Genomic DNA, 12,585 nt, shown 5'->3' on the forward strand with positions numbered 1-12,585 from the left:
ACAGTCGTTTGGCTGCGACTGTCTGGACCGCATAGCACGGATCAATAAAGACGACCGCGCTTAGAAACGCTGGTTTGTATCAAGTAAGGGCTGAACAGTAGGGTCGCTTGAGACCTCGCTGTGAGTTTTTTTTGCTCGCTAACGTTGACGGTTAGCTAGTCGCGCTGCGCTAGCGCAGGTTAGCTCGTCGCGCTATGCTAGCGCAGGTTAGCTCGTCGCGCTGCGCTAGCGCAGGTTAGCTCGTCGCGCTATGCTAGCGCAGGTTAGCTCGTCGCGCTGCGCTAGCGCAGGTTAGCTTGCGTTTGGACGAGGCTACCGTCGTCTTAAGACGCGCCAAAGCTAATTACCCTTAAATAACGTTACAGTCGAACGACCCAGGCTACGAGAAACCACCAGTGCGGTGCGGTGCTGGGGGAGAAGGGGGTGATACAGAGCCGTGTCGGGTCTTCCTGAGCCGCCACGGAGCAGCTGACGTAAAATGGCAGCCTAGCTTCGCCCCGGTAATGAGTCAGGAAAACATTAGCGAGCGGCTAGGCTAGCCGAGCTAGCTAAGCCGGCTAAGCTAGCACGACGGCTGGGGTAATCAAGAAGAGGGGCGCCGCGGGTGCGGGCTCATCCAAAAGGCGTCCTTACCATTTTTAGGGCCGTGCCGTTCCTGTGAAACCGGTGCCGGTGTCGACACCCGCGCCGAAAACGGTCTCCTGGCTCGTCGTCGTTAGTCTGTATTGTTGTGTTGTTTTTTTGCGCTCGTTCGTGTGCCTGCTGCGCGCCGATTGCTGCGGGGCGCTTTAACGTAGCGATTCTGCGTTTCGCACAAAGATCGGCGCGGCGGACGCGGCGTCAGCGGACGGCAACCGTCGTGCGGGACTACAAAGATGGCCGCCCCAACTACAAACGCGGCGGCGGCGTCGCGCGCACGAACCCCCTAACCCCGTGACCCCGCGGACCCCCTTTTCACTGCGCGACCGTATACGGCGTTTACATCCCCGAACGTGTGGGTTAAGCGTCGGCAGTCGAGCGGCGCACATCCGCAGCCGTAACCAATGAGCACAAATGTGTGACGCAGCTTCAGTTGCCCGCCCCACTCAGGGCCGCAGGGTCGCTCGCTCTGTCCTCATTAAAACCCCCGTATGTCTTTAGCCATGGTGATCCCTCTCAAATAGACGTAGAACGCCCTCTACTGGCCGTTGCGAGAATAACAGGCGGGAGTAGCGGACCAGCTTGAAGCCTCTCGTTTTGCCACTGCCGTGGTAGACTTATAACACGCACGCGCACATTAAGTGCAATGTCGTTTTCTCTTTGTTGCAAGAGTTTGTATTATCGCTATATTTCAGGCGGAATTGTCCCACTTTAGGTAGAGTAGAAAACAATATGGCTGTGATTTGTTCATGACAGCTTCTTGACTGTGCCAGCTCTGGCTGCCTATCGTCCTGTCCGGGCGGGGGAGTCTGGGCCTGGGCGGCTCTCCTCTCTACCCAGGGCTCTGCGGGACTGGGTTGGTGGTCCTCCGTGGTGACGTCTGAGGAGGATCCTTCACATGCGTCTGCGTACAGTGCAGTCTCAAGAGTCCGTTGTTTCATTGTAACCGTTCAATGTTCTATTTCCAAATCTGTTATCACGTTGTTGACCTGTGTCCTTGTGTCCTGGAAGAGGGACGCTCTTCCTGAGGTTTCTCCCATGATGTGTGGCGAGCGCTCTGGTGTAAAAATGACTGCTGTGTATCACCCAGGTGGCTGCTACACATTGGGGATGGTTGAAGTGAGTGGGGGTGCCAAGATAAAGCGCTATATAAATGTAATCCACCACCACCATCATCATCATCATCTTTTTCGGTTCAGTTTTTTATTTTGTGGGGGGGGGGTGGACTTTTTCCTCATCCAAATCGAGACTGTGGGGGACAGTGAGTGCTGTCCATTATTGTATCTACCTGTGTGAATGAATGTAAAGCCAAAGCAGACGGGAACCGCGCTTTAGACCGACGCAGATACGCTTGACTTGAAACGGACTGCGAAGGAAACAAACATGAAACGGCGCAGGACAGTGTTACTGAAAGTAATGTCTCTATTTATTTGGAAACCGTGCGATCTAGTTGATACAAAGGTGGAGCAAAGCAATGTGTAATCTGTTCCAACGTCTCTCAGCTGCCGGAAGGAAAGGGACGATGACCTCTCATCTCGTCAGGACTGGCGTTGGCTCCAGCACATACTTCTTCATCTGGAACGACAAGCGCGCGACCACACACACACGTGAGCTAGTATCCACCGGAAGTGATTGGGGAGCTGTGCACATCTATGTGCGTTCATATGCGTGTGAGGGTGCAGAAAACGTCGCATATCTTCTGCCTCTACTTGGTCTGGAAATGTTGTTTTGCTATGATTTCCATCGGAAACCGGTGCCCCCACAGGAAACCCACGCAGACACGGGGAGAACCTCCACACAGAGGACGACTCGGGACGACCCCCATGGTTGGACTACCCCGGGGCTCGAACCCAGGACCTTCTTGCTGTGAGGCGACTGCGCTAACCACTGCGCCACTGTGCCGCCCTTATATACATATAATATATAATATATATATAATTATATATAATATATAATAGTTTAATAATAATATGTATTTGTATATTTTACATATACTAAATTACGTATTTTTACCGCAAATGTTGTTTGTTTGTGTTGTGTTTGTGCTCTTCTTTTCAGGTAGTGTTTCAACAATATTTACGAACAGTATCTCATAACGGCTGCTTGCAATGACCACAATGAAAACCACTCCGGTTCAGGAGCTCTAAAGAAAGGCAGTGGTGTGACTTAGTCACTTCACAGCTATCAAAACCATATCGAACAAGAAAACAAGTCCCTGGTATACACTGGGACAACATGTATACACTGTGACAACAAGTATACACTGTGACAACATGTATACACTGTGACAACAACTGTGACAACATGTATACACTGTGACAACATGTATACACTGGGACAACATGTATACACTGTGACAACATGTATACACTGGGACAACATGTGTACACTGGGACAACATGTGTACACTGGAACAACAACTGTGACAACATGTATACACTGGGACAACATGTGTACACTGGGACAACATGTATACACTGTGACAACATGTATACACTGTGACAACAACTGTGACAACATGTATACACTGTGACAACATGTATACACTGTGACAACAACTGTGACAACATGTATACACTGGGACAACATGTATACACTGTGACAACATGTATACACTGTGACAACAACTGTGACAACATGTATACACTGGGACAACATGTATACACTGTGACAACATGTATACACTGGGACAACAACTGTGACAACATGTATACACTGGGACAACATGTATACACTGACAACATGTATACACTGGGACAACAACTGTGACAACATGTATACACTGGGACAACATGTGTACACTGTGACAACATGTGTACACTGTGACAACAAGTATACACTGTGACAACATGTATACACTGGGACAACATGTATACACTGGGACAACATGTATACACTGGGACAACAAGTATACACTGTGACAACATGTATACACTGTGACAACAAGTATACACTGGGACAACAAGTATACACTGTGACAACATGTATACACTGTGACAACATGTATACACTGTGACAACATGTGTACACTGGGACAACAACTGTGACAACATGTATACACTGTGACAACATGTGTACACTGGGACAACAACTGTGACAACATGTATACACTGGGACAACAAGTATACACTGTGACAACATGTGTACACTGTGACAACAAGTATACACTGTGACAACAAGTATACACTGTGACAACATGTATACACTGTGACAACAAGTATACACTGTGACAACATGTATACACCGTGACAACAACTGTGACAACATGTGTACACTATGACAACATGTATACACTGTGACAACATGTATACACTGTGACAACAACTGTGACAACAACTGTGACAACATGTATACACTGGGACAACATGTATACACTGTGACAACATGTATACACTGTGACAACAAGTATACACTGTGACAACATGTATACACTGGGACAACATGTATACACTGTGACAACAAGTATACACTGTGACAACATGTATACACTGTGACAACAACTGTGACAACATGTATACACTGGGACAACAAGTATACACTGTGACAACATGTATACACTGTGACAACAAGTATACACTGTGACAACAACTGTGACAACATGTGTACACTGTGACAACATGTGTACACTGTGACAATATGTATACACTGTGACAACATGTGTACACTGTGACAACATGTGTACACTGTGACAACATGTATACACCCTTGACAACATGTATACACTGTGACAACAAGTATACACTGTGACAACAAGTATACACTGTGACAACATGTGTACACTGTGACAATATGTATACACTGTGACAACATGTATACACTGTCACAACATGTATACACCGTGACAACATGTATACACCGTGACAACAAGTATACACTGTGACGACATGTATACACCGTGACAACATGTATACACTGTGACAACATGTATACACTGACAACATGTATACACTGTGACAACATGTATACACCGTGACAACATGTATACACCGTGACAACATGTATACACTGTGACGACATGTATACACTGTGACAACATGTATACACCGTGACAACATGTATACACTGTGACGACATGTATACACTGTGACAACAAGTATACACTGTGACGACATGTATACACCGTGACGACATGTATACACTGTGACAACATGTATACACTGTGACGACATGTATACACTGTGACAACATGTATACACTGTGACAACAAGACTCTGGTGCTAGCCTGCAGGGCAGTGAAAGGAACAGCTCCTTCCTATCTCCAGGCCATGGTCAAGCCCTACACCCCCGCCTGACCACTTCGCTCTGCTGCCTCAGGACGCCTGGTCGCCCCGTCGCTCAGAGGCCCCTGCTGCTGATCGACCCGGTCCCGGCTCGGTTCTGTCCTGGCCCCACAGCGGTGGGACGAACTCCCCACTGATGTCAGGACAGCCGAGTCGCTGCCCATCTTTCGGCGCAGGTTGAAAACTCACCTCTTCAAGTACTACGACCCTGTTACTTGTTCTTAGCACTTATTGTATTCACTCATTTAAAAAACAATCTTTCTCACGCTTTTACTTTAGCACTGGTTTTGCTCTTAGATGCTTGTTTAGATGCACTTATGACCTCTGATGACCAGTAGTTCTCCTGATCTCCTACGTTAAATGATGCACTTCGCTTTGGATGAAAGCGTCGGCTAAATGACTGTCATGTCATGTCATGTCATGTCATGTCATGTACTCCAATGAAATGTAATGTTTCTTGGTTTCCCTCTGGGAGGTGCTTCATCCATAGCAACGTGCTTGACGTGTGAAATGTGAAGAAGAGCCGTCACACCTGTCTCTGCCTCCTCCTCGCCTGCATCTCCTGCTGCTGCTTCAAACGCACCTCCTCCAGACTCAGACACCCACCTTTTCTCACACACACACACACACACACACACAACAGAAAATGGACTACGTTAAAAGTAGTGTGTGTATCCACGCCTTTAGTCGATATCATCTGCATGTGTTTGCAGGAGTGTGTGTGTGTGAGTCAGACTCGTGTGTGTGTGTGTGTGTGTGTGTGTGTGTGTGTGTGTGTGTGTGTGTGTGTGTGGCGTCTCACCCACACTGCTGGGGTTGATGGATACGTAGGCCATCGCCCTGCTCAGCCTCAGCTCCTCCAGCGCGGCCAGCTCGGCCTCGGCCTCTGCTCGCACAAAGACAGAGGAGCCAGTCACACAAAGCACAGCAAGCCCTTCACCCTTCACCCAGACAGCAAGAGTTGCACGGCGGTGCCACTTTACAGCAGGACTCAACCGCGCTGAGCTGCCAGAGAACGAAATGCAGCTTCGCAAACTCACTTTTCTGGATCTCTTTCCTCTTTTTGGGGTCCGGTGGGATGACTGTGAAAGCTTTGTGACTGAAACAGAGGTACAAAGACAAGGGAAAGACGGTTTGTCGGTGCTGTTAACTCTCTTGCAGGCAGTGAGTAATCTCTTCTAGAAGGATCCACGACCAGCGAAGTCAGTGGGGCTCTGACAGGACACACACACACACACACACACACGTGCCCGTTGATAGACAGATTAAATTGATGAGAACATGAACTTTAAGCTGAACAGAAAGATGAAATAAAAATAAGGACAAAATAATGATGTTGAATTGAATGATAACGTCATAAACAAGTGCCAGCAAAGCCACAGAGACAAGCAGGATAACACAGACAGACAGACAGACAGACAGACAGACAGACAGACAGACAGACAGACAGATAGATAGATAGATAGATAGATAGATAGATAGATAGATAGATAGATAGATAGATAGATAGATAGATAGATAGATAGATAGATAGATAGATAGATAGATAGATAGATAGATAGACAGACAGACAGACAGACAGACAGACAGACAGACAGACAGACAGACAGAGAGATAGAGAGATAGAGAGACAGACAGACAGACAGACAGATAGATAGACAGACAGATAGATAGAGAGACAGACAGACCGACAGATAGATAGATAGATAGATAGATAGATAGATAGATAGATAGATAGATAGACAGACAGACAGACAGACAGACAGACAGACAGACAGACAGATAGACAGATAGACAGATAGATAGATAGATAGATAGATAGATAGATAGATAGATAGATAGACAGACAGACAGACAGATAGATAGATAGATAGATAGATAGATAGATAGATAGATAGATAGATAGATAGATAGATAGACAGACAGACAGACAGACAGATAGACAGATAGAGAGGTTAGTTATCCCGCCTGAAGACTGGCTGCACCTTACCAATGTGCTGCCTTGTTCAAAGGTACTTGGGCAGCAGAGTTGAACATCAGCGGGTGGGAAATCTTTGGTTGTGCAGGGTGACGACCATTAAAACGTGAGCTTAAATGCCGGGCAGCTGGTGCAGCCTCGGTGCCACTCGGCTGTCCTGATTTACAGAGCGGGTCACCTGGACCACTGCCTCACGGTGTGTGAAACCTCTACAAAGCCTACAGTACCGAGGTGGCTGTTCACAGGTGGTCTACAGCCTGCTAGTCCCAGAGTCATCATGCCGTCATACTGACCTGCAGAAAGCAACATTTGTTCGGGTTTTCCTACCACTGTTTGTTGGCCTGTCCTGTTCTCAGCCCCCGTGTCAGGCCGGTAGGAGTTTGCAGGCCGGCGGGTGGTAAATCCAGCAGGATTAGGCCACCGCAGCAGATGGCCAAATACTGTAAAGCTGGATCCTGTGGCCTGTACCTGTTCTATATGCGATCAAATGGGTTTCATCTCATGCTAGCAGACTAATAAATAAATAATATATCTCATATATATATTATATGCATTCATATATTATATATGTGCACCACTGCAGTAGCTGTATGCACGTTGCACTGAGACCAGCAAGCTTTTCATTATGCCACACCTGTATTTAAGTAAGATGGAGATAATCACGAATGGAATGGAAATAAATAAACTATCAAACTATTCGGGGTAGCTGGGGTGCACACACGGGTTTTATCTCATGTTAGATGCTAGCTAGCTAGCTAGCCAGATAGCTGACCTCTGGGCTGTGCACTGTGCCTTCGGGTGAGCGGCGCGCTGTTCTCCTCTCTGGGCAGTGAAGGGGGATTTCTCAGCTTGCCAGTCTTTCGCTTCACTTTTTGAGGAGCCGGTGGTCTTCTGGCAGGTTGGGTTTGCTTTGGGGCGGCTTCCAGTCGGTCTGGAAGTGGACCTGGACCTCCTCTCACACCTCGTCGTGGAGACACCGCTGCGCGTCCGGGCGCACCTGTCCGCGTGGGGACACCTGGGGAAGCTGGAGGCTCGGGTTCTGCGCGGAGTCAGGACTTTGGGTTGAGTTTCTGGCTCGATTAGCGGTTTAGATTTCATCGCCTTCGTCCTCTCGACCGTTTTCGTCTTTGGCACCACGGCAGCTGGCTTGATCGTCTTTGTGACAGGCATTTCCTTTTCTTTTTCAATAACAAACACAAACTAATAACCAACCGAGTCCGATGTCCGGGTATCCGTGTCCTCTTTACGCACGACGCATGGATGAGACGCGCCGACCTCGCAGGGGCTTGAGGAGAGGCTCCTTGCTTGTGGAAAAAGTGGAGCGCGCTGAAGGGGGAGGGGGGGGACCTGTCTGACGCACCGCCTGTTGACGGGACGCACCCGCAGCTGAGTCGTTCGCGAACGGGTCGGTTCGGTGAGCCGGCTCCTCCGGGTGAGCCGGCTCCTCCGGGGGAACGGCTCCTCCGGGTGAGCCGGCTCCTCCGGGGGAACGATGGGAGTCGGCTCGCTCATCTGAAGAACCGACTTTGTTTTTTAACCCCAAAATAAACCTGGGAAGGTAACGAACGTCCGGCTCCTTCTTATTTCTTCTTGTGTGTGTGTGTGTGTGTGTGTGCGTGCGCGCGCGCGTCAATCGCATGGAAGGGTTATACGCCTACTAGAAGAACCCCGCTACAATGTAGCGGTTTGGTTATCCGCCCGTCTAAACCTCCCTCCTCTTCATCCTGCCAGCTAACCGCCTCCCCCCTGCCCCTAAACACCCCCCCACTCCACCTCCCTCCCCCCAAATGCTCAGAATCTGAAATACCGAGAAAAGTGGTTTCTAGCCATTTTTTTGAAAAATGCATATTTTGCATATTTATGCATGGTTATGCATAATGTTAATTTTCTGGGATTTTCCCCTTACTCTCTGGGACAATACCTACCACCTCCATAAAGAATTAGGATCATAAGTGCTTCAGTTTTCGGTCCCGCTATCTACACTAACACACACTAACACCACACACACACATTACGAAAATATATGAGAGGATGTCACTTATATGATGCAAATGTGGTGGACACGTATTGGGGACAGAATTCAACCCAGGAACTAAGGGTTAAGTCATGGTTGCCCTGGCAGGTTAACGCAGGGTTAAGTTATGGTTGTCCAGCCAGTTTTCTGATTATTCTTGCCACCTCCGCTCAGTCGAGCTGTGGTTTGGTTGCTCTCTGATTTACCGTGGATTAAAGAAAGTTGCCTACACGGCTAAAGTGTGAACCTACGGTCTTCTCCGTTCCTTCGGCTCTACACTGGTGACCCCGACGTCGGTTTTCGGATAAGTTTTCTGAAACCACACACATTATGGCTACGAACGCCGTTGCAATTAAACTGCCGGAGTTTTGGGAGTCTTCCGCGGCTACATGGTTCGCGCAGGCTGAGGCACAGTTCGCGCTCAGAGACATAACAGCAGACGAGACCAGGTACCACTACGTATTGGCAGCGCTGGGGTGCGCTACGGCTTCCAGGATAAGCGGTTTCATAACCAACCCACCGGCCGATGGTAAATACGCCGCACTTAAACATCTCCTCCTTGAAACTTTTGAACTGTCAACAACGGAGAGAGCACGTCGCCTCTTCGCAATTCAGGGCTTGGGAGATGGCAAACCATCGGAGCTAATGAGCAGGATGTTAAACCTACTGGGTCAAGAAAAGCCATGTTTCCTGTTTATGGAGCTGTTTCTGCGCAACATGCCGCCCCACGTCCAGACTGCGCTCGCTAACTCCACCATCACTGATCCCCGTGAGCTGGCAAAGGAGGCTGACCGATTCTTCGTCGCTACACAACGTTCCTCCCATGCCGGGGTGCTGGCTCCTACCTTCACTGGCCCCCCGCCGACATCGCGGGCGTGGCCCGACGGTGGCGCCACAGCATCAGACCGCTACAAGCCCTCTGGACTCTGTATGTACCACGCTCGATTTGGTGCGAAAGCTAAACGGTGCCGTTCCCCCTGCAACTACAGGCCGACGGGAAACGAGAGGGCCAACACTCAGTAGTGGCCATGAGTGTTGGCGATACGAGCAGGCTACTCTTCATCCTCGACACCATCTCCGGTCGGCGATTTCTTTGTGACACGGGCGCACAGAGAAGCGTGCTCCCTGCTACTGACGTCGACATCATGGGCGGGGAGCGGGGCCCCCAGTTGGCGACGGCTGACGGCAGCCCTATCCACACCTACGGCGTGCGGTCTGTAGAACTGTGTTTTGGTGGACAACGTTTCACGTGGGAGTTCGTCATGGCCAATGTAACGCTTCCCCTCCTCGGAGCTGATTTTTTGTGCGCTTACGGTTTGCTAGTGGACATTCAGAACAGCCGTCTGGTCGATGCCTTAACCTTCTCCTCCTTCGCATGTACGCGGAGGGAAGCGGCCTATGCAGGTCTAGCCAACTCTCTCTCAGAGGCAGACAAGTTCACCCGCCTCCTCGCTGAGTTCCCTGACCTCACCCAGCCTACCTTCTCTGCACCCACCGCTAAGCATGGGGTGGAGCATCACATTGCTACGAAGGGGCCCCCGGTCTACGCCAGAGCCAGGCGTCTCGACCCCGCCAAACTCGCCATTGCCAAGTCTGAGTTCGAGCACCTGGAACGCATGGGGATCATCCGCCGCTCTGACAGCCCGTGGGCGTCCCCACTCCACATCGTCGCTAAGCCTGATGGAGGTTGGCGCCCATGCGGGGACTACCGCCGACTAAATGACGCCACCACGCCCGACCGCTATCCTGTCCCGCATATCCAGGACTTTTCTGCAAACCTGTCTGGCAAATGCGTCTTCTCAAAAGTCGACCTGGTCCGTGGTTATCATCAAGTTCCCGTGCACCCCTCAGACATCCCCAAGACAGCGGTGACTACCCCATTCGGCCTATTTGAATTCCTACGAATGCCATTTGGACTCAAAAACGCGGCCCAGTCCTTTCAGCGGCTGATGGATTCAGTGCTCCGTGGCCTTCCTTTCCTCTTCGTCTATTTGGACGACATACTCATCGCCAGCGCCTCCAAGGAAGAACACCTGTCCCATCTTCATGCCCTCTTCACACGCCTCAGCCAGCATGGGCTGATCGTCAACCCGGCGAAGTGCCGGTTCGGGCTGACAGCCATTGATTTCCTCGGGCATCGCATCACTGGGGACGGGGCAGTCCCCCTGCCCTCAAAGGTGGAAGCGGTGGCGGCCTTTCCGCGCCCCCAAACAGCTCGTGCGCTCAGGGAGTTCATCGGGATGGTGACATTCTACCACCGCTTCATTCCCCGAGCCGCCTTTATCATCCGGCCACTGTACGAGGCGCTGAAAGGCATGTCCCCCAACCAGGCGGTCGACTGGACAGCAGAGCGGGACCGTGCGTTCACCGAGACTAAAGCTGCGCTCTCCCAGGCTACCCTGCTAGCGCATCCTTCACCTACAGCGCCTATTTCCATAACCACGGATGCATCGGACTATGCTGTTGGTGCGGTTCACGAACAGTGGGTGGGGGGGGCTTGGCAGCCTTTGGCCTTTTTCAGTCGCCAGCTTACACCCCGAGAGCGCAAGTATAGTACTTTTGACAGGGAACTCCTCGGTCTCTGGCTCGCTGTCCGGCATTTCCGTTTCCTGCTAGAGGGCCGCGAGTTTACTGCGTACGTGGACCACAAGCCCCTCACGTTTGCCATGTCCAAGACGGCCGAGCCATGGTCCGCTCGCCAGCAGCGACAACTCTCCTACATTTCGGAATTCACTACCGACATCCAGCACGTCGCTGGTAAGTCTAACCAGGTAGCTGACTGCCTCTCTAGGGCAGTGATTGGAGCGGTCCACCTAGGCCTTGACTATGCACAGATGGCCGTTGACCAGGCCACGGACCCGAGCATCCTCCGTCTCCGGGCCTCCGACACGGGGCTCCGCCTGCAGGACGTTCCTTTCAGCGACACAGGTGCCACCCTCCTGTGTGACGTCTCCACAGGACAGCCCAGGCCCATCGTCCCGCACAGCTGGAGACGCCCCGTATTTGAAGCTGTGCACGGCCTCTCTCATCCAGGCGGTAAGCCATCCGTGCGCCTGACCTCTGCTAAGTTTGTGTGGGAGGGACTTAAGAGAGACGTGAAAGCGTGGGCCGACTCGTGTGTTGCCTGTCAGCGGGCTAAGATACACCGCCACATTAAGGCGCCCCTGGAACGCTTCGCAGTGCCGGAGAGACGATTTGACCATGTCCACGTCGACCTGGTTGGTCCCCTACCCCCCTCCCATGGGTTCACCTACCTCTTCACTGTGGTGGACAGGACTACGCGCTGGCCTGAAGCTGTTCCCCTGGCATCCACGACGTCTGCTGATGTGGCCCGGGCTTTTATTGGGTCGTGGGTCTCACGTTTCGGTACGCCTTCCGACCTTTCATCTGACCGCGGGCCACAGTTTACCTCAGAGCTATGGAGTGCTGTGGGTGAGGCTCTGGGCGTCAAGCTTCATCGCACTACCGCCTACCACCCTCAGGCGAACGGCCTATGTGAGCGCTTCCACTGGTCCATGAAGGCTGCGCTTCGGGCTACTCTCAAGGACTGCAACTGGGTCGACAAGCTCCCATGGGTCATGCTGGGCCTGCGGACCGCCCCGAAGGAAGACCTACAAGCCTCCTCTGCGGAGCTGGTGTACGGCACGCCGCTGCGAGTCCCAGGCGATTTCATG

The 12,585-nt window shown here is 51.1% G+C and overlaps 2 protein-coding genes across 3 annotated transcripts in view; both read right to left on the reverse strand.

Moving 5' to 3' along the window:
• The window catches only part of LOC130129794 (cullin-1), a 56,558-nt gene extending 55,684 nt beyond the window's left edge, over positions 1-874 (reverse strand). For both annotated transcript variants that reach the window (XM_056299445.1, XM_056299446.1), the window contains exon 1: positions 634-874. The gene's annotated coding sequence lies outside the window, so the exon portion shown is untranslated. The remainder of the gene's footprint in view (positions 1-633) is intronic.
• Positions 875-5,602: 4,728 nt separating this feature from the next.
• Positions 5,603-8,339, reverse strand: zgc:194621 (uncharacterized protein LOC795037 homolog). The gene is made up of 4 exons (XM_056299246.1): positions 7,670-8,339; positions 5,960-6,018; positions 5,722-5,805; positions 5,603-5,616 (listed from the first exon to the last, which is right to left on the reverse strand). The coding sequence occupies exons 1-4, from the start codon at positions 8,065-8,067 to the stop codon at positions 5,603-5,605; spliced, it is 555 nt and encodes a 184-aa protein (XP_056155221.1). The 5' UTR covers positions 8,068-8,339.
• Positions 8,340-12,585: the final 4,246 nt, after the last annotated feature.

This window comes from Lampris incognitus, chromosome 19 (genome assembly GCF_029633865.1).
Source record: "Lampris incognitus isolate fLamInc1 chromosome 19, fLamInc1.hap2, whole genome shotgun sequence".
Taxonomy (NCBI): Eukaryota; Metazoa; Chordata; class Actinopteri; order Lampriformes; family Lampridae; genus Lampris; species Lampris incognitus.

Bases quoted from the DNA above. Each gene is read 5' to 3' on its own strand.
- zgc:194621 (XM_056299246.1), bottom strand. From the start codon at position 8,067: ATGCCTGTCACAAAGACGATCAAGCCAGCTGCCGTGGTGCCAAAGACG. The intron at 6,019-7,669 runs GTCAGCTATCTG...CCTCTGTTTCAG, and splicing joins GCACAGTGCACAGCCCAGAG to TCACAAAGCTTTCACAGTCA. The intron at 5,806-5,959 runs GTGAGTTTGCGA...TTGTGCGAGCAG, and splicing joins GAGGAAAGAGATCCAGAAAA to AGGCCGAGGCCGAGCTGGCC.